The 18,967-nt window shown below is 40.8% G+C and overlaps 1 protein-coding gene across 5 annotated transcripts in view; it reads right to left on the bottom strand.

Annotated features, from left to right (window-relative positions):
• Positions 1-1,751, bottom strand: part of MFAP5 (microfibril associated protein 5) — a 56,630-nt gene extending 54,879 nt beyond the window's left edge. For 2 of the 5 annotated variants that reach the window (XM_087926059.1, XM_087926061.1), the window contains exons 1-2: positions 1,605-1,751; positions 1,365-1,427 (exon numbers count right to left, since the gene is read on the bottom strand). In XM_087926059.1, coding sequence (XP_087782185.1) covers positions 1,365-1,427; positions 1,605-1,611 — 70 coding nt within the window. In that variant the 5' untranslated portion in view covers positions 1,612-1,751. Of the gene's footprint in view, positions 1-1,364; positions 1,429-1,604 lie in introns of all 5 variants that reach the window. The other 3 variants (XM_026713227.2, XM_026713229.2, XM_087926060.1) reach the window with 2 other exon arrangements.
• Positions 1,752-18,967: the final 17,216 nt, after the last annotated feature.

The raw sequence follows: 18,967 nt of genomic DNA, 5'->3' as shown, positions 1-18,967 counted from the left end.
TTTGAAATTTTCATATTTGGCAGATAGGCTTGTAGCTTTTGGGGTGCCATAATTTCTTTGGACTTACTGCCAGTGTGTTTTTTTCCAAGCTCAAATGCCATCATCTACACTTTTAAAAATAAACATTTATTAAAAACACCAAAAAACTCTCAGCTCCAAAAAAAACAAAAACAAAAAATGGATTCAGCAAAGATATCCTGGAAACTATTATTCCTCAGAAAAGACATTTTGTTGGGCATGCAAAGGCACTACTCACCCTGTATAGGGTGAAATTATAAAGTAGAATTATGTTCAAGAATTCAGGAATTGGCAAACAAAAACCACAGCTATATATTGTTTTATATTAGTTTAATCATCCTGTGTCTTTGAATGAATAATTGGAGTTGCTACTGAGTCATAAATCGAAGCATTTTCTGTTTGAAATATTCCAGCCATCCCGTAGAATAGGTCCCAATAATTTCTTAGAAAAAAATTCTTAAAATAATTATATTGAAAGCTCAAAAACAGTTAATTTAAAGTAGGTCTATGAATTTAATCAATTTCTGAGATCACGCAGTATAAGTGAAGCAATAGAGGCAACACAAGGAGGATTTACACATTATATTAAACCATGGTTTATTTACCATGATTTCTTGAATAACCTACCATTGGGATAACAAGCTTGTTAATGCATTAAGCATTAACAATACATTTTTAAACCACATCATGGCTCACACAAAGTACTGAGCCAAATCAAACAAGGCACATTATGAAAAACTTAACTTGTGAATTCAACCACATTTAAAGACACACATTCACAGCCATGCAGGACCCCAACTTAGTGCCCACTATATTCCTTTTTCCTACAGAATCCTCTGGGAGAAGTTAATGTATATCACTTGTAAGATGCAAATAACACATAGAGCTTTTTTCTTGAAATCTGAATAACTGCTGACTGTTTCATTTCAGTATGTAACAAAATAAATGATAATTGATAATTCATTTTCACAATATACTGAGGTGTAGGGTAGCTTCTCTGGTTTGGTAAGAACACACACTATATAAACTCACAAGTTTATCTAAGGAAGCTCTTGCAGGTAAGTCTCAGGCTGTGTAAACATCTTGCCTCCTTCACATTTTGTGCAGGGAAGGGGAGAGATGGTATCATAATCCACATGGATTTTCCAATCTTTCAATCCATCATTTTTCCTACCATAGAAACTACACTAAAGAGAAAAGGAAAGACTCCATAATCTGTAGTTAAGTCATTCTACAAATCCTGCCTCTGGAAGTAATCCATTTTTTTAAAAAATATACCACTGGCTAACACAAATTTAAGGTGGAACAGAAGAAGTGTTGTACTTTGCCAGTGTTACATTACTCACCAGATGGCAGGACAACCGTAGCTAGAAGGCACAGCAACATCTGAGTTCCACAGGCCACCATCCCTGCAAAGTGAGAAAGAATAAAAATAAATGGAAGTTCCTGACCTACATCTTACAGATCCTTCCCTTTCACTCACTGATGTACAACGGCAATTAAAGGTTCCTTAATCTCCTTTCTAAGCTGTTCAACTGCTCTATCTGAAAACCAAATACTTTGAGTTGAAAATAACATTACATTACTTTCCATCCTTCTCTCCTATCCATTCATTTATTTTCTGATTTTTGTTAAATTAATTGCATTTGCAATTTCCTACGAAAATCACCCTCTGTTTTTGGGATACAACCCTCTCCACTCACTGCTGTCCATGAACTCTGCTTCTTTTCACTGCAGATGTGCTTCTTTCCCCTTCAACTAATCCCCTATTTTGGCCAGAGTTCCTAACCACTCCCAAATGTTCTTATTTGGTTTGTCTTCAAAATTTAATTAAGAAAAGTTAGAAAGCTTCAATATCATCATCTCAATGGAATGAGGAGAAAAGTGTGGGGGGAGGAATCTTTCATGATCTCATTCCAGAGTTTATTGTAACTGCAAAGACTTCAGCTCCTCCTATTCCCACTGGATGAAAAATGGATAGGAATGGAGTCCCACTGTCTCTCTGATATGCATGTCCTGGTTCACCCTGCTCTTGGAACAGTGAATAAGCATTTGTTTTTCCAGGAAAATTATCTCCTATACAACATAACCCTTTCCTGAAAAAACAGAAATAAACCATAACTGGTCTTAAGACAGGAAAGGTAGCCAAGCCCAGGCAGTGGAACATTCAGACAAATATAATGTTAACAATTTCAATCATAATTAATTTCACAGAGACCACTACGGGAATTTCCATCTTAGGCACCAAAATGTTTTGGGATCAGAGAATTATGCTTTGGATCACATTATTTGCTGGGGTTTTTTGGGGGGTGGGGAGGTTAAGAAAAAGTATAGAATGGAATGGAATGGAATAGAGCTGAAAGGGACCTTGGAGGTCTTCTAGTCCAGCCCTCTGCTCAAGCAGGAGAAGCTATATCATTACAGGTATGTGATTGCAATGGTAGGATTCAAATAATTTAGTAACCAGTTCTCTACCCTAATGACTGGCTAGGTAGGCGTGGCTGAGTGGTCATATGACTGGGTGAGCGTGGCCCACTCAGGGGCACCTCACATTGTCCAGCCTCTCCTCGACTTATGACCATAGTTGAGCCCAAAATTTATGTTGCTGTGAGTAATCTATTAAGTGAATTTTGCCCCATTTCTCAACTTTTCTTGCCAAATTTGTTAAGTGAATCACTGCAGTTTAAGTTAATAATACAGCTGTTAAGTGAATCTGGCCTTCTTATTGACTTTGATTGTCAGAAAGTTGCAAAAGAGGAACACATGACTCTGGGAGACTACAACAGTCATAAATGTGAGACAATTGTCAACCATCTAAATTTTGATCACGTGACTGTGGGGATGCTGCAATGGTTACAAGTGTGAAAATGGTCATAAGTCACTTTTTTCAGTGCCATTGTAACTTTGAATCGTCACTAAATGAACTGTTGTAAATCAAAGACTACCTGTACAAAATTACAAAAAGCTTCTTTGCTTTCAAAAAGCTGCCCTAAATACCAATCATTAGATTAGAAATGGGGGAATACACACTGAAGATCAATGACAGTCACAGCCATCATGGAAATCTAAACCATTCTGTCCTTCCTTTTCATCAGCAATACCTGCAACCTACAAATCAGGCAGGGTACCAGAGCACCTTGAGGAATTAAAATAGTTAAAATGCAGTAGCTGTCAGCAGCCAACTCTTGCTCATAAAGTGAAACCCTTTAGCAGAGAGGTCATTTAAGCTCTCCAGAAAGTGGATGGGCATACTTGGGCTACATAATGCCGAGCTAAAGAAACAAATTAATGAAGTATTTAGGGGACCCAGGTTCTGCACTCACAAAGTTGTCGGGATCACAATAAAATTAGTACATGCCACAGATATCTAAATAAACTTCCTGGCCTGGTGCCATGCTACTAAGCCTTATTATCATGAGAGAAAACTAAAACAAATTGGATGGAGGATCCACACCCCAACCTCCTATTTTAAAAAAATCTTACTATCAGTGAGCAACCAAGAAAGTCCAGCTGCCTCTTGAAAAAAGCACCTTTGGGGCAACCATGACCTGGATGATTGAAGAATCCCAAGACACAAGAGACTCCTGTGCTCAGTGAATTGACAAAGGAGCCTTTCCCACCCAGGATAAGCAAACCTTAGATCCATTTGCACCACTTAAAGATAACAGCTGATATCACTCACCTCACAAGATAAGATCACATGCCCCCAGAAAGGCAGTAAAAAAAAACCAAAGAGAGTGCCAAGCTTGCATCCTGCTTCTCAGTCATTACTTAATTTGATCAAGCAATCAGTTGCGGTCCAAAAAGATTACCTCATTGCTGAGGTAATTTTTTTGTAACAAACGAACAAACAAGCCATAGACTAGCCAGATTGCTCCATTTAGAGAAGATTATGGATCCAGGGAAGAAAGAGGGGCGTGATCGCCCCCTCCCACCTGTAATTGGGGATAGGAGTGGCTGGGAGGGGATTCAGCCATGTTGGAAGTACACCCAAAAGGACAGTACCTGGATCCACTAAAGCAGTGTAAAAAGCTTAAAACAACCCTTCCCCTTTAAGAATGTCAAGCCCAAAATAAAAGTACCAGCAAAGGAAAAAACTCCAGAGAAGCCTCTCAGACTATAGAAAGTCTGGGCATATTGCCAAGAACCATTTAGGGCTGTTACAATGTACCAAGGTTTAACCCCAGAGGCAGTTTCTGAAAACACTTAAGCAGGTCAATAAAGATAAGCAGGATTAGGCTAGAAACAACATGCACAGGCACACCAGAATGCCTCCTTCCTGACAGGATTAACTCCGTAAGGTGGGAAAAACAAAAGGCTTGAAAAGGGAGGACTATATCCATTGGAAAGTTGCAGGTAATAAGGCCTAGGTGGAGGCTTGTGGGTCTTGATGAAACAAACTTTCAAATTAACATAATTGCAAAATGTGCTAGAGATATTTATAATATTCTGACTTGTGCAATATGTTTCTGCAGAGTCTGTACTTGTATGGATATATTTAGAGCAGGAAAGTCGGAAATGAGGAACTTCTCTTCTGCTGGTCGTTGCTTTGCCCTCAGTGGCTCTCCTCTCTGCCCCATGGATAGTTTACCTCCCTGCTCCAGAGCTGGGCCCCACTCACTCACCGACTTCCCTTGTACTTTGTTGGTTTGTTTTGCCTCTCTGTTCACCTCACTTCAATGGGCCTCCAGGCTCTTGGGTAGGCCTCTCGGGTGCAGCTGAGCTTCTCTCTGCATGCCAAGTTTGCTGTGGGTTGTTTTCCTCCTATTTCTCCAATCTTTCCTTTCTCCATTTTTTTCTTTCTCTATGATTTACTCTATCTTTCCTCTCCACTTCTCCTCCTATCATTTATTTAAACTATAATAGCAACTTTTCTCTTCTTCTAACTCCCTGCGATGTAACTATGCTGGTTGCTTTCCTCTGCACTCTTTCTAGAGTCTCAACATCTTTTTATAGTGTGGTGACCAAAACTGGATGCAGGTGTGGTCTTACTAAGGCTTTAGTTTATAGAGTGGTATTAGCACCTTGCTTGATCTTGATTGTATCCCTCTGTTAATGCAACTTAGGATTGCATTGGTTTTTGGGCTGCCTCTGCACACTGCTGGCTCATATTTAGCTGGTTGTCCACTAAGACTCCAAGATCCCTCTCACAGTCACTGCTATTAAGCCTGGTTTCACTCAGTCTCTTATTTAAGTATTAAATGCATGAAAGAATAAATAACTTTTTTGTATATATCTTTTTTTAGGTAATTAGGGCAAAGAAGTGGTGTCAAGTTGGCCACACCCACCCAGTCACATGACCACCTAGCCATGCCCACCTGATCACATGCCCACCCAACATGCCATGCCCACCCAGCCACACCCACCCAGCCAGTCATTAGGGCAGAGAGCCCTTGCTAAAAAATTTGAAGTGCGCTCCTTGGTGAAGGTATTTCAATGTAAGAACTGCCTGGCTCCTCATTGGAAGGGTCCATTCCAGATCATCTTGACCACCAATGCTGCTGTGAAGTGTCAACATCTGGCCTCTTGGGTGCACACTTCACACTGTAAGAAGGTATCAGCCTTAGACAAGGAAGCCCCTCAGCTCAGGTCACCTGGCTGCAACAAGGCAAAGACTGAAGCTTTGCCCAACAGGGAAGCAAGTGCTAGCAACTTCTACCCCCGCTCTCCATACAACCTTCACCTAAAACCATGCCTACATCGAGTAACCTTACCTTTGCCTACCATCAACGAATAGCAAAAGAACAGTTTCATGGAAGCCCAGCAATGATTGCAGGAAACAGCCTGCATCAGGAAAGGACTCGTGCCTTTGGTCTGAATCATCACTGTCCTGCCCCACACCTACAGCCTCCAAGCCCTATTTGATTCCTTTTATGGTAGTTGTTCCTCATACTGCCACTTCTGTACTTACTGAATCTCTTGTTCTTCTTCTTCCTCTACATTGACTAGAACCCCTTCAATAAAATTGGTGCTAACACACACACCCTTTTTCAGGACACTAATGAAGAGATCTACCTGAACAGTCAGACAGCAAGCCAATGCATGCCACCATGAAAAGGCTGCAGACCTTTCAGCCTGCCTAATGCAATCCCTCCACAGATATTTTGCTGAAATGCTCCTAATCAAAGTAACTGTCTGCCTTCATCTTAAATGAAGAATGTTTATACACAAATTTTGACTTTAGTTATATACATATAATGTTTTGGACACTTTGGTTTGTGTTGATCTCATGATCAGAAAGGGAGGATTGAAAGGGGAGGAATATATCCATTGGAAAGTTGCAGGTAATAAGGCCGAGGTGGAGTCTTGTGGGCCTTGATGAACCAATGTTTTAAACTAACATAATTGCAAAATTTGCTAGAGATATCTATAATATGCTGACTTGTGTGATATGCTTCTGCAGAGTATGTACTTAAATGGATATATTTAGAGCAGGAAAAGTCGTGTCGCTGGGAAATGAGGAAATGAAAGTAACAAGTGTCTGAGAGCTTCAAATGTACACAGGTGTTTATAGAAGGTGACGGTCAGTAAGAAAGAACAGGGAAGTGAAACTGTGGAATGTATGTCAGTAAAAAAGAAAGTATAAAAAATGCAGCTTGAGACAATAATGGTGTCCTCTGCCTAATAGCAATCCTTGAAGGAACTGCTATATGTCTGGACCTCATTGCAATGGCTTGTTAATGTAAGTGCATTATTGCTATTATATCTCTTATTTATTTATTTAGTTCCAAATTATTAGAAACAATTATCTTATTTTTTTTATAAAAATTTTATTTGGGTTTTCACAAAACATAATACAAGTAAATTTTCTTTTTTTGAGAATAGCATGGACCCGGGTTATCACTTCTCCATAGAGACACAAATTCAATTTCATATTCATCTTTGTATTCTATTCCATATCTTATTACTATTTTAACATTTTCTCAGTAATTTTTCCCTTCCCTTAGTTTTCTCAATCTTACTTTTAATTATCTCATTCCTTTTTAAATTCAATTATATGTTATCTCTCCTCTTGGAAATTCAAACGAACAAACATAAAGCAGCCGTTTCACAATTAAATCAAACGGAAAGAAGTCTTACAAGATAACGGCTGGCAGAAACCACAGCATAAATCTTTACTCTGTCCAGCAAACCAGTCCTGGCAATAAATCCTCAACCTCAGAGCTCTTTGCTGTAACGTCCTCACTCAAATAGTCATTTTGTTTCTGGCGAAAGGCACCTGCTCAGCTGTGTCCTTTTATACCCATTAAGGCAACGTGCTAATTAACTGGCTTGCCCTTCAGATTAACGTTTCCTGGTTCTGACGTCAATCCACGATCTAACAGTCATCAGAGTCAAAACTCCCAACAGGACTGATCCTTCCAATCACAACACTATCCCCCACCGCAGGGCCCTTCCCCCGAGTCTGATGATTAACTTGACGATGTTTCGTTGACAACCCCACTCTGTCTCCCACAGCCAATGGAGGCGTCGCTCGTTCCAATTGTCTCAGGTGGTCTACACATTGGAGACTTGGAAAAGAAATACCGTTCTGCGACCAAGCCACCAACGGATTGTGCAAACGCAACCAGGACATTCCGAGCACCAAAGGGAGATGAAGGTTCGAGGTGATATAAAAACTTATTGCCTCCTCATGATCCCCAATGATCATACGCACTGGCTGGGTGGCGAAACGAATGGGCCCAGACTTGAGCTCACGCCCATCCACGGTTTCCACCTTAATGGGTGGATGTACAGCAACCAATGGGATCCCATAGTGCATAGCAAAAGCTTGGTCGATAAAGCTGGTTGTAGCCCCTGAGTCCACCAACACAACAGCGGGAATTCCCTCCTTCTGTGACTGTAGAAAAATTAGAGTGTCCAAAAGTAAATGCCGAGGAGGGCCAGGATTTACTTCAGCAATTTGAGGTGGGGATGTGAAATGTGTCCAACCTAGGGTTTCCTTGAGGTCAGGTCTACCCTGTTTTCCTGACGAGCCAAGAGTGGTTTCAGGTACGGGTCTGCGGGTCCCTCTCCGTTTGCAGGAATTAACAAAATGTCCCAGACCCCCGCAATAAAGGCACAAGCCTTCCTGGAACCTTCTCGAACGTTCTCGCACCGTTAAGCGAGGGCGGAGTGCGCCTAACTCCATCGGCTCCTCAACATTAACCATGGGTTGGAAAACTCTCAGTGGCGTGGGTTGTGCACGAGAAAACGAAGATGGTTCCATACCGAGCCGTTTGCGTCCACGTTGCTGTAAACGAGCTTCAATTCGTAAGCACTGAACTATCAATGCATCCAAAGTTAAAGCCCTCTCTGCATGGACCAGCTCATCTTTGATGGCATCAGACAAGCCTTCCTGGAATGCAGCCATATGAGCCGGTTTGTTCCAGTTAGAGTCCAAACACAGCAAACGAAATTCTGCAACGTATTCCTGCAGGGAACGTTTCCCCTGATTAATGTCCCATAACCGTCTGTCCACAGTTTGTATCTTAATTGGGTTCTCAAACATCACTCTCATTTGTTGAAGAAAACCCTGGAAATCATTCAACAACGGGCTATCTTGAACCAACAAGGGAGTAGCCCAATTAGCAGCCTGCCCAGATAAAAGGCTAAGAATAAATCCTGCTTTAGACCGGTCAGTTGGGAAGTCTTCAGGCCTCAGAGAGATAAACAATTGGCATTGACCCATAAATGCCGGGAACCTGTCCATTTGCCCAGAAAATTTCTCCGGCATGGATACTGGGCTTTTCCTCACAGGAGGGGCAGGGGGAACAGCAGCAGGGCTTGGTAAGCTGGAAACATAATTCAGCAATTGTGTTACCTGATTCTGAAGCGTCACATTGCTTTGCAGTAGCTGATTAATTTGTTGTTGTTGCTGCTCTACCAAACGCTGCAGTTGATTTGAATCCATCTTGCTTTAAAGATGGTTTGTTTGGGCCAGAAACAATAATGTTATGTCTCCTCTTGGAAATTCAAACGAACAAACATAAAGCAGCCGTTTCACAATTAAATCAAACGGAAAGAAGTCTTACAAGATAACGGCTGGCAGAAACCACAGCATAAATCTTTACTCTGTCCGGCAAACCAGTCCTGGCAATAAATCCTCAACCTCAGAGCTCTTTGCTGTAACGTCCTCACTCAAATAGTCATTTTGTTTCTGGTGAAAGGCACCAGCTCAGCTGTGTCCTTTTATACCTATTAAGGCAACATGCTAATTAACTGGCTTGCCCTTCAGATTAACGTTTCCTGGTTCTGACGTCAATCCATGATCTAACAGTCATCAGAGTCAAAACTCCCAACAGGACCGATCCTTCCAATCACAACAATTATATATATATCTTTTCTAAGTTTCTAGTCATTATATTTATACTTTGTCTGTCCTATTTCAATTTCATATTTTCTTTTCTCATTAAAGAAAATTTTTCCCTGTAATTACTAATTGGAGTATGACACCTTTGTATCTTTTAATTTTTATCCATTCAACTCTTATTTAAACTTCAATTTATGCCTTTACAATTATAACATTCAATATAACACATAACTTCCAGTTGAATTCTGCTTGGTACATTCTTAAAATATGCACTAAGTTCTTAAAGAGAAAATATATATACTGTATAACAATAATAAATAAAATATTTATTCTATTCCAATTCAGCTCTATCATTAATGTTAGTTATAATCTTTGACATCTTTAACATTTCTTTTCAATAGGGTGCCATACTTCTAGGAACACTTATAATATTTCCATAATTTTTTCATGTTTCTTTCATAGTCCTCTTCACTTAAATCTTTATAACACATTTATAATAATTAAAATGTTCCCCTCCTTTCCTAATTTCATTCTCTCATTCTCTTTATTTCATTTATTTATTAAACATTCCATTCCATTACAAGGAGTATTTTATCTATCATTTTAATCACACTTGTTTCATATTTTCAAAGTTCATTTCTATTTCTAATATAACAATACTATCTTATGTACCCTTGCAGAATCCCCCTTTCAATTAAGTTTTCACCCATTATCTCTGTATCTATTAAATAGGCTTATACCCTTAATCCTTGTACGCTTTCCCTGTTTCTCTATGTCCTGTTTCTGTCCTTTATAATTTCTTTTCCTTTCCCTCTTCCCCCTCTTCTTCTCCCTTCCTTTTTTGACCCCTTCTCTCTCTAATTCTGATTCTCTCTTCTGTAATCCTCTCTTCTGTTTCTTCCTAATGTTGTAATTACTTTTCAAACTAGTCTAGTTGTTTTTCAGATCTTAAATTTTCCACTATCTTTCCCCACTTTCCTTTCTTTTCCACACATAGAAATACTTGGTCATTGAAGATGGCTTCTTCTTTGTCCCGCCTTTCTTGTTCTACAGGCATTTCTTGTTGTTTCTCATAGTTCAGGATCTCCATTTCTAAAAATTGAAATACAAAGCCAAAAGAACCTCTTCCTTCCTGTGCATCTTCTTTCTGTTTTCTAAGTTCCTTCTCAATTCTTCCAAGAGTGATACCAATTTAAAAACTTTTAAACAACCACCCAATTAATTTTAGTCCTTTAGATCCAATAGCCAAAAATCCAAAAATCACCAAGTAATCCAAATAATCTAAAGCTGTTTCTTCTTGCTTCTTTTTTCCACTTTCTCTTCCTGGGGTTTTATCTTGTTACAAAGTTTCAGTTAAAATGTATCTTTTAGGGATCTTGTTAAAGTTTCACTGTTAATTCCTTTCACTTCCAGGTGATCTCCTCCATTTTTCCAGATCCCACCCTTTTGTTTTTTTCCTTCTTTTAAAATTTTTTGAGAATCCAGAAATCTTTATTATCCTTTTGACATTTTATTTTCAGCTTAAATACTTGTTAATGTCAAAGTGGATTTTTGCCAGTTTCTTGCTTAAATCTCTTAGTTGTCAATATAGGGAAGAAAAGAAAAAAAAAACAAATCCTTTCCCTTCCCTCTCTCATTCGCCACTTCAAAGTCTTCTTTGGAATCAATGTTGTTCTTTATAATTCAAATTCCAGGGTACCTTATATTGTTGCTTTTTCAATTCAACCCAGTCAGCCAAAACTTTCTCTTCTTATCTTCCTCCTGCACATTCTTTTCTGGTCGAGTTCTTCTTTGAGGTGGCCATTTCTGACCACCGCTGCAACCGCCTTTGGGAAAGGGAGTAATGGCCAGCTGGGGAGGAGAGATGCGACTCTCCTTGACCCTGCTGGCAGTCTCCCCCCTCTTCACTACCTCTACAGAGCAGCTTAGCCCCAAAATCAGCCAGCTCAGGGCACTCCAGCAGTGAGCACAGATTGAAACTGCACACAATCGCAGGTTTTGGTCTGTCGCCGAAGAAGCTCAAACCAGAACTTCTAAACCTCTGATCTTAAAGTAAGAATTATTGTTTGTAGTTTGTCTGTTCCTCTTTATTGGAATTTTCCTATAACAGGCTGTTGGAAGGAGATTTCACCAAACTACTCTTCATTTGATTTCGTCAAACTACTCCTTCTACTCAGAAAGTTAATTACTGGTTCTCCTGAACTGGTATGAACCAGCTGAATCCCAGCACTGAGTGATTCTTCTAGTCTCTTCTTAAAAACCTCCACTGATGGAGCACCCATGATTTCTGAAGGCAAAATGTTCCACTGGTTAATTGTCCTCATTATTAGGAAGTTTCTCCTTAATTACTGGGTGCTTCTTTCTTTGATTAATTTCCAACCATTGTGTCAGATCTGTGTATCTGCCATTCTTCAATGGAAGAAGAAGGGGAGGAGTTGGTACATGTAATCCTTTTTTATGTAACCTGAATATCTTAAGTCTTGTATTGAATCTGTATAACTTGCACATGATATACAACTGGGGACTGGAGCCCAGACACCTTGAAACTTGTCACCTCTTGGAGAGATAGCAAGAGGAGAAGAGGCCATAAAAATTCCAGTTCTGAAAGAAACTTCCTGGGAAACTTTTCTCAACTACATTCCCAGAAAAAAAAAAGGGGGGGGGGAATTGACATGTTGCTTCTTTGTATTGACGAAATCCACATCAAACTAAGGGGAGGGGTTCTAACTCCCTTTATCTATTCTGTATGCCTGGAGACATATTAGACCCTGCTTTGACTTGTACCTGGATAACTTCCTTTTCAATACAGAATTCCTTTTGAAATACCCAGTTTTCAGAAGTTCATTCTTATCGTTTGAAGGGGAGAGAGTCTGGGCCTTACAGAAAGCAGGGTCTGCAATAGTGGCCAACCCAGAGAGGAAATTTTCTTCTTTCCAAAAAAGAACTTCAGCCTACCAAGGGAACCATGTAAAAATGTCTGAACATAGCAAGGAGCAAGGGGAAATTGAATGCTGGGGAGAAAGTTTGGCAACTACCCAGCCAGACACTGGCTTTATGTATCCCATCAAAGACATCGAAGCTGCCTGAGAAAATTCCATGAAGCCCTGATGGCCTATAGGCATAGGGAAGAGAGACAGCTGGGATGGAAGAACCAAGAGAGTAATCCTCACATGTGGTAACCGTAAACCCAGGTGGAAAATGGAGCTGGAGGCCCTTTCTGATCAGGAAGAATGGGTCAAGGAACCACTAGAAGATAACCAACTGAAATGGTACATAAATTGTCTCATGAGGGAAGCCCTGGAGGGCCTCAATGTGTGGGATGAACCAGGTCATCAATGAAGGAGAGCGAGTGAACCAGAAATTGAGAGAAACTGAGCCATCACCCCGATCCAGCTGAGAATGATCGAGCAATGGAACAAGCCAGAGGACCATCAGCAGTGCCAAGTACCTGACCCCTTGCCATTCCAGAGCAGAGGATTAACCCTGGCCAACCCAGAGACATACAACTGCAGAGAAAGATCCTACCCTTGGGGGCGAAATTCAATGGGTACCCCCAGAAAATGGGATTCTTCCTGGCACAAGTCCTCACCTATATGCAAGAATACGAGCGGAATCTCCTGACCCAGGGGCCCCAAGTGCAAGTTGTCACCCTGGCCCTAGAAGGGGCAGCCACCAGATGGATGATAACCCTCCACAACGTTAACGCCCCAGAGCTGAGGAACCTTGATCGATTCATGACAGCCCTATGCCACCGCTTCAAAGATCCTCCCATCAATCAAAAAGCCTGTGACCGCATTAGGGTCATATAGTAAGGCCATCACCCTGTAGCCGAATACACTGAGGAATTTCACAACCTGACTGGCCGAGTCAACTGGCTTGAAGATATCCTAGTCTGTTGGTTCAAAGCTGGACTCAACGACAACCTGTACACTAGCTGCCTGGCCCATGGGGCTCCAAACCTTCTGCATGAATGGTACCAGATGGCAGAGGAGGCGGAGATAGACATGGCCCGTAACCAGTACTGCAGCAGCAGGGTTTGGAGAAGATCCCCACCCCAGGGGAAGCTGGAGTTTTTTAAACCCCAAACCACCATGATTCCAAGACCATCTGGCTGTTTTAAGTGTGGAAAGGAGGGGCACTGCGCAGCAGAATGCCATTCAAAAAACCCTGCCAGAAAGCCAGACCACCCATCGGGGGGAACCCTGGAAAATCCAACCCCCGAGGAAAAGAAACCATTCTTAGAAGCCGAGAAGCTATGAGGTTTCAGTCCCCCACAAACCCAGAGAAAGAATTCCTAATGCCCCAAGGAGACCTGAGCCAATCTGAAAGTGATCCAGAAGATGACCTGCTGGTAAGCAACCCAATCAAACCACTCACTCTACCCCCTAAGACAGTTTATACTGAGCCAAGGGAAAGGGAACAAAGTAGCAGCGTTACTGGATTCGGGATGCACCTGGTGCCTAATCAACCCCACCCTAGTAGGGAAATTGAGAATCCACCTAAGGAAAATGGAAACCCCAATTGCTTTCTGCCAATTAGATGGGACTATAGAGAGGGGGGGGGGGGCCTGCCAGTTTTGCCACAGAACCATTGAAAATAGAACTGGGGAACCATAGTGAGATGCTCACGTTCATTGTAGCCCCAGGCATGGAAGGGCCACTCGTCCTAAGACTCACATGGCTACAGAACTGGAATCCAAAAATAAACTGGAAGAGAGGAACTGTACATTTCCAGAAACATGTAGCATTTGCAAACATCCCAGAGAGGGCGGGGAGGAAAGAAAAGAGAACAGAGAACCACCCATGGCTGGCCAGCCTGCTGCACTCATTAACATCACCAAAGAGTACCAGGATTTAGCCCAAGTATTTAGCGAGGAGGCTTCTGATGAACTCCCACCTCATCACATCACAGACTGTGCCATTGAAATCCTGCCAGGGGCTACATTTCCAAAACCAAAAATGTACTGCATGTCCCCCAGAGAACTAAATGAACACAGAGCATTTATTGAAAACAATCTAAAAAGGGGTTTCATTAAACCTACCCAACCAAAAGTAGCAGCCCCAGTATTATTCCATGAAAAGAAAGATTTTAAATCTTTAAAAGAAAGATCTACGCCTTTGTGTGGATTTCCGTACCCTGAACACTATATCCATGGAGAATATATACCCATTTCCCCTCATGAAGGACATGCTAGCTCACCTCTCTAAAGGATTTTTTTTTCAAAGTTAGATCTATGAGAGGCATACTATCGCATCAGAATAAGAGAGGAGGATGAGTGGAAGACTGGTTTTAACATCCCACTGGGATGCTACCAATTTAAAGTGCTCGCTTTCAGACTACAAGGAGTGCCTGCTGTAATTATGCAACTAATTATGAGGTTCTCCATGATTTTCTGTACAAAGGGGTTCTAGTTTATCTTGATGACATTTTAATCTACACCGAAACAAAAGAAGAGCACATAAAGTTACTCCGAGCGGTTCTCACCAAACTCCAAAATGCCAAACTGTATGCAAAATTCTCTAAATGTGAGTTCCATCAAGAAAAAATTGATTACCTGGGACACAGAATATCCCACGAGGGAATAGAGATGGAACCACAAAAAGTAAAAGCTGTCATTGATTGGGAGCTGCCCCATACTCGCAAACAACTGCAAGCTTCCTGGGCTTTGCAAACTTTTACCATCAGTTCACTCCAGCTTTTGCAAATATTGCCCTCCCCATCATGAGCTTGTTAAAAATGAAGGCGGGGGGAGAAGCCGAAGCCTTATCTGGATGATGGAATGCCAACTGGCATTCGAAAAACTTAAATAACTATTCTCAGCAGAACCAATCCTGAAACACCCAGACCCTAAACAACCATTTGTCATTCATGTGGATGCTAGCGATGTAGCAGTTGGAGCAGTTCTACTTCAAAAGAATAAACATGGAGAGTTGCAACTATATGCTTATATTTTCAAGAAACTGTCAGAAACTGAACAAAAATCAACTGAGCACAAGGGAAGAAAGAACCACTGACAATGCAATGACTTCCAAATTTAAGGAGGCACTACTTAAGGATGATTGGCTCCAGGCTAACAAAAACATTTGCTTACTCAAAGACAGTCTAGCCTGGGTAGGAAACAATCTTTACATCCCTGCCAGCCAGAGAATGGACCTCATGAAACGATGCCACGACTCAAAAATAGCTGGACACTTAGGATTTATAAAAACCCTGCACCTCATCAAAACACAATTCTGGTGACCATCTCTCAAAAAAGATATTGATCTGTGCTGCTTGATCTATCTGTGCTGCTGCAAAAAGAAGACAAGGAAAATCCCCTGGACTTTTACAAACAGTGGCAGAACCTTCAGCTCCCAGGAGAGATATCTCTATGGACTTTATAGTGGAGCTCCGTGAAAGTGCAGGAAATACTGCTATTTGGGTTGTAACTGACCTTTTTTCAAAACAGGTTGATTTTGTACCCTGCCAAAAGATCCCAACAGCCAAGGCATTGGCAAAGATGCTTCTAATACACATTTATTGCCTCCATGGAGCTCCCCAATGGATTATCTCAGATAGGGGTGTACGATTCACATCCACATTTTGGCGGGCATTTTTAAACCTATTAGGTTTCATCCGGGGTTGTCCTCTTCAAATCATCTGGAAACTAACGGTGATCAGAATGAACTAATAGCGTATTAGAACAATATTTAAGATGCTTTATTAATTACCAGCAGGACAACTGGAATGACCTTCTTCCTTTTGCAGAGGTAGCATACAATAACTCGGTCCACAATAGCACTGGTTTCACCCCACTCCAGGTAGCCACAGGACAAGAATTCAACCCCATGCCAGAACTACCTACCAAGGAACCTGAAATTCCCTCCCTTAAGGAGCGGATAAATAATTTGCAATCCATTTGGCCAGTGGTCAGACTAGCCTTACAAAAGGCTAGAGCAGCTTTTAAAGCTCAAAGCAGACAAAAATGCTGTGATCCTAAACCATTCAAAGTTGGGTCCAAGTGTATTTGTTTACAAAGTTCATAAAATCATTGCAATCTTCTAAGAAACTGGGACCTAAATTCATTGGCCCATTTTCCATCTCCAGAATTATCAATCCTTTTACTGCAGAGCTTCAACTTCCCAAACACTTAAGTTCATCCAGTATTTCACTGTAGCCTACTCAAACCAGAGATCACTTCAAAACTTAGACCCCCCCCCCTTCAACTCCCATTATGGTCCATGGGGAACAACATTTTGAAATTAAAGACATCCTTGATTTGTGCACTCACCGTGGATCCACATGATATTTACTAGCTTGGAAACACCTTCTCTCCTCACAAAATGAGTGGGTAGCCAAACGACATGTAAAAGCACCCACATTACTATGGAAGTTCTACCTGAAATACACTCACAAACCATCCTAAGGTATAAATGTGACACATGTTTTATGTCTTCCAGGTGGATTTCTCAATTTTTTGAGGAGGGCAATATGTCAGATCTGTGTATCTGCCATTTTTCAATGAAAGAAGAAGGGGGGGAGTTGATACAAGTAATCCTTTTTGATGTAACCTGAATATCTTAAGTCTTGTATTGAATCTGTATAACTTGCACATGATATACAACTGGGGACTGGAGCCTAGATGCCTGGAAACCTGTCACCACTTGGAGAGATAACAAGAGGAGAAAAGGCCATAAAAATTCCAGTTCCAAAAGAAACTTCCTGGGAAATTTTTCTCAACTACGTATCCAGGAAAAAAAGGGGGTGGGAATTAACATGTTGCTTCTTTGTATTGATGAAATCCACATCAAACTAAAGGGAGGGGTTCTAATTCCCTTTATCTATGCTGTATGCCTGGAGACATATTAGACCCTGCTTTGACTAGTACCTGGATAACTTCCTTTTCAATAAAGAATTCTTTTTGAAATGCTCAGCTTTCAGAAGTTCATTCTTATCGTTTGAAGGAGAGAGAGTCTGGACCTTACACATTGTTTCTATGGCAGCCTCTCAAATAGTAGACTACTGTTATCATGTCACCCCTAATTCTTCTTTTCTTTAGATGAGCCAAACCTAAATCACGCAACTGTTCTTCATGTTGCCGGTTCTGGATTTTGGGCACTTTCCAAGATAAAATAGTTTTAAAATAAAATTAAATAAGACATAGCATTGAATCAATAGCTTTAAAAGATCTGGGAAAAATGTCAATAAGGAGAGAACCTCCAATATATTCCCTAATCTGGGCTCTAGTCCAAAGAAATCCAAGTTAGTGGTTGATTATGCTCTGATTTTTCCAGGTGTAAGGATGTGGACTTTCACTGCCATTTTAAAAAGGAAAGTGAGAATGGGTTGAATGAGAAGTCAGGTGGGCATTTTCTTTTTGTGATGGGGATTTGAAATGATTCTTTTTCTCTCTATTAGGTGATACTGTTCACTGAAGGACTCAATTATATGAGTACTTTTCCACTATATTTTTTCAGGTATTTTTCTATATTTTCTATATTTTCCATATTTTATTTTATTTTTTTAATGTGAAAGACAAGGTTGTATGTGTGTATGTATGGGCATATGTGTAGAATGAGCTCAGAAATTTTTTTAGTTTGAAATAAAAATGGCAGTGAAGGTGTGTATATACACTTGTGCTCCCAAATATATATTAGAATATAATATCTAATGAAGCTTCCATGTTTTTCTGAAATAGTTGTTTTGGGATAAACAGGAGGAAGAAACTGTGAGTGCAGCTTTGAAAGAAAAATAAGGTATAAATAAAGAAATAAATATCACCGACTTGTTCCAGAAATAGAATATTTTGTTCATTTATGCATTTAATTTATTAAATAGTAATTTATATAATCCCCCCCAAATCCTGCTCTGCTGCCTCATCATGATGGTGTTCTGGGAGGGATAAGTAAAAAATGTCAGGAGTTGGGAATTCCCAGTAGAGTTATCCAAGACATGAAGATCATCCCAGGTGTCAAGCAAAAGCAAGCAGGCACCTACATTTGGAAGAATTGACACAGGAAGATGCTGGAGGCAGAAGATCAAGGATGTGATAATGGGACTTCCGGTTTGAGCTTCTTCGGTGACAGACCGAAACCTCATCTCTGCGAGGCTTCGATCTGTACTCACCGCTGGAGCGCCCTGACCCAGCTGGTTTCGGGGCTAAGCCACCCCGTAGAGGTGGTGAAGAAGGGGGAGACTGCCTGCAGGGTTGAGGAGAGCCGCATCTCTCCTCCCCAGCTGGCCATTACTCCCTTTCCCGAAGGCAGTTGTAGTGGTGGTCAGAAATGGCCACCACAAAGAACTCGACCGGAAAAGAATGTGCAGGAGGAAGATAAGAAGAGAAAGTTTTGGTTGACTGGGTCAAACAGCAAAAGCAACAAATAAGGTACCCTGGAATTGAAACTATTAAAAAAAACAATAATATTGTTCCCTAAGAAGATTTTTAAGCTGCGAAGGAGAGAGAAAGGGAAAAGATTTGGGTTTTTTTTTCTCCTTTCCCTATACTGACAGCTAAGAGACTTAAGCAAGAAATTGGAAAAAAATCCACTTTGACATAAATAGGCATTTAATGCTGAAAATAAAAAGTCAAAGAGATAATAAAGATTTCTGGATAATCAAAAGCTTTTGAAAACAGGAAAGGAGAGAAAAAGGATAAAAGGGCAGGATCTGGAAGGGAGG

The sequence above is a fragment of the Pseudonaja textilis genome, chromosome 2 (genome assembly GCF_049901715.1).
Source record: "Pseudonaja textilis isolate UNSWEBS1 chromosome 2, rPseTex1.2, whole genome shotgun sequence".
NCBI lineage: Eukaryota > Metazoa > Chordata > Lepidosauria > Squamata > Elapidae > Pseudonaja > Pseudonaja textilis.
This window is presented reverse-complemented; position numbering and strand designations above follow the sequence as displayed.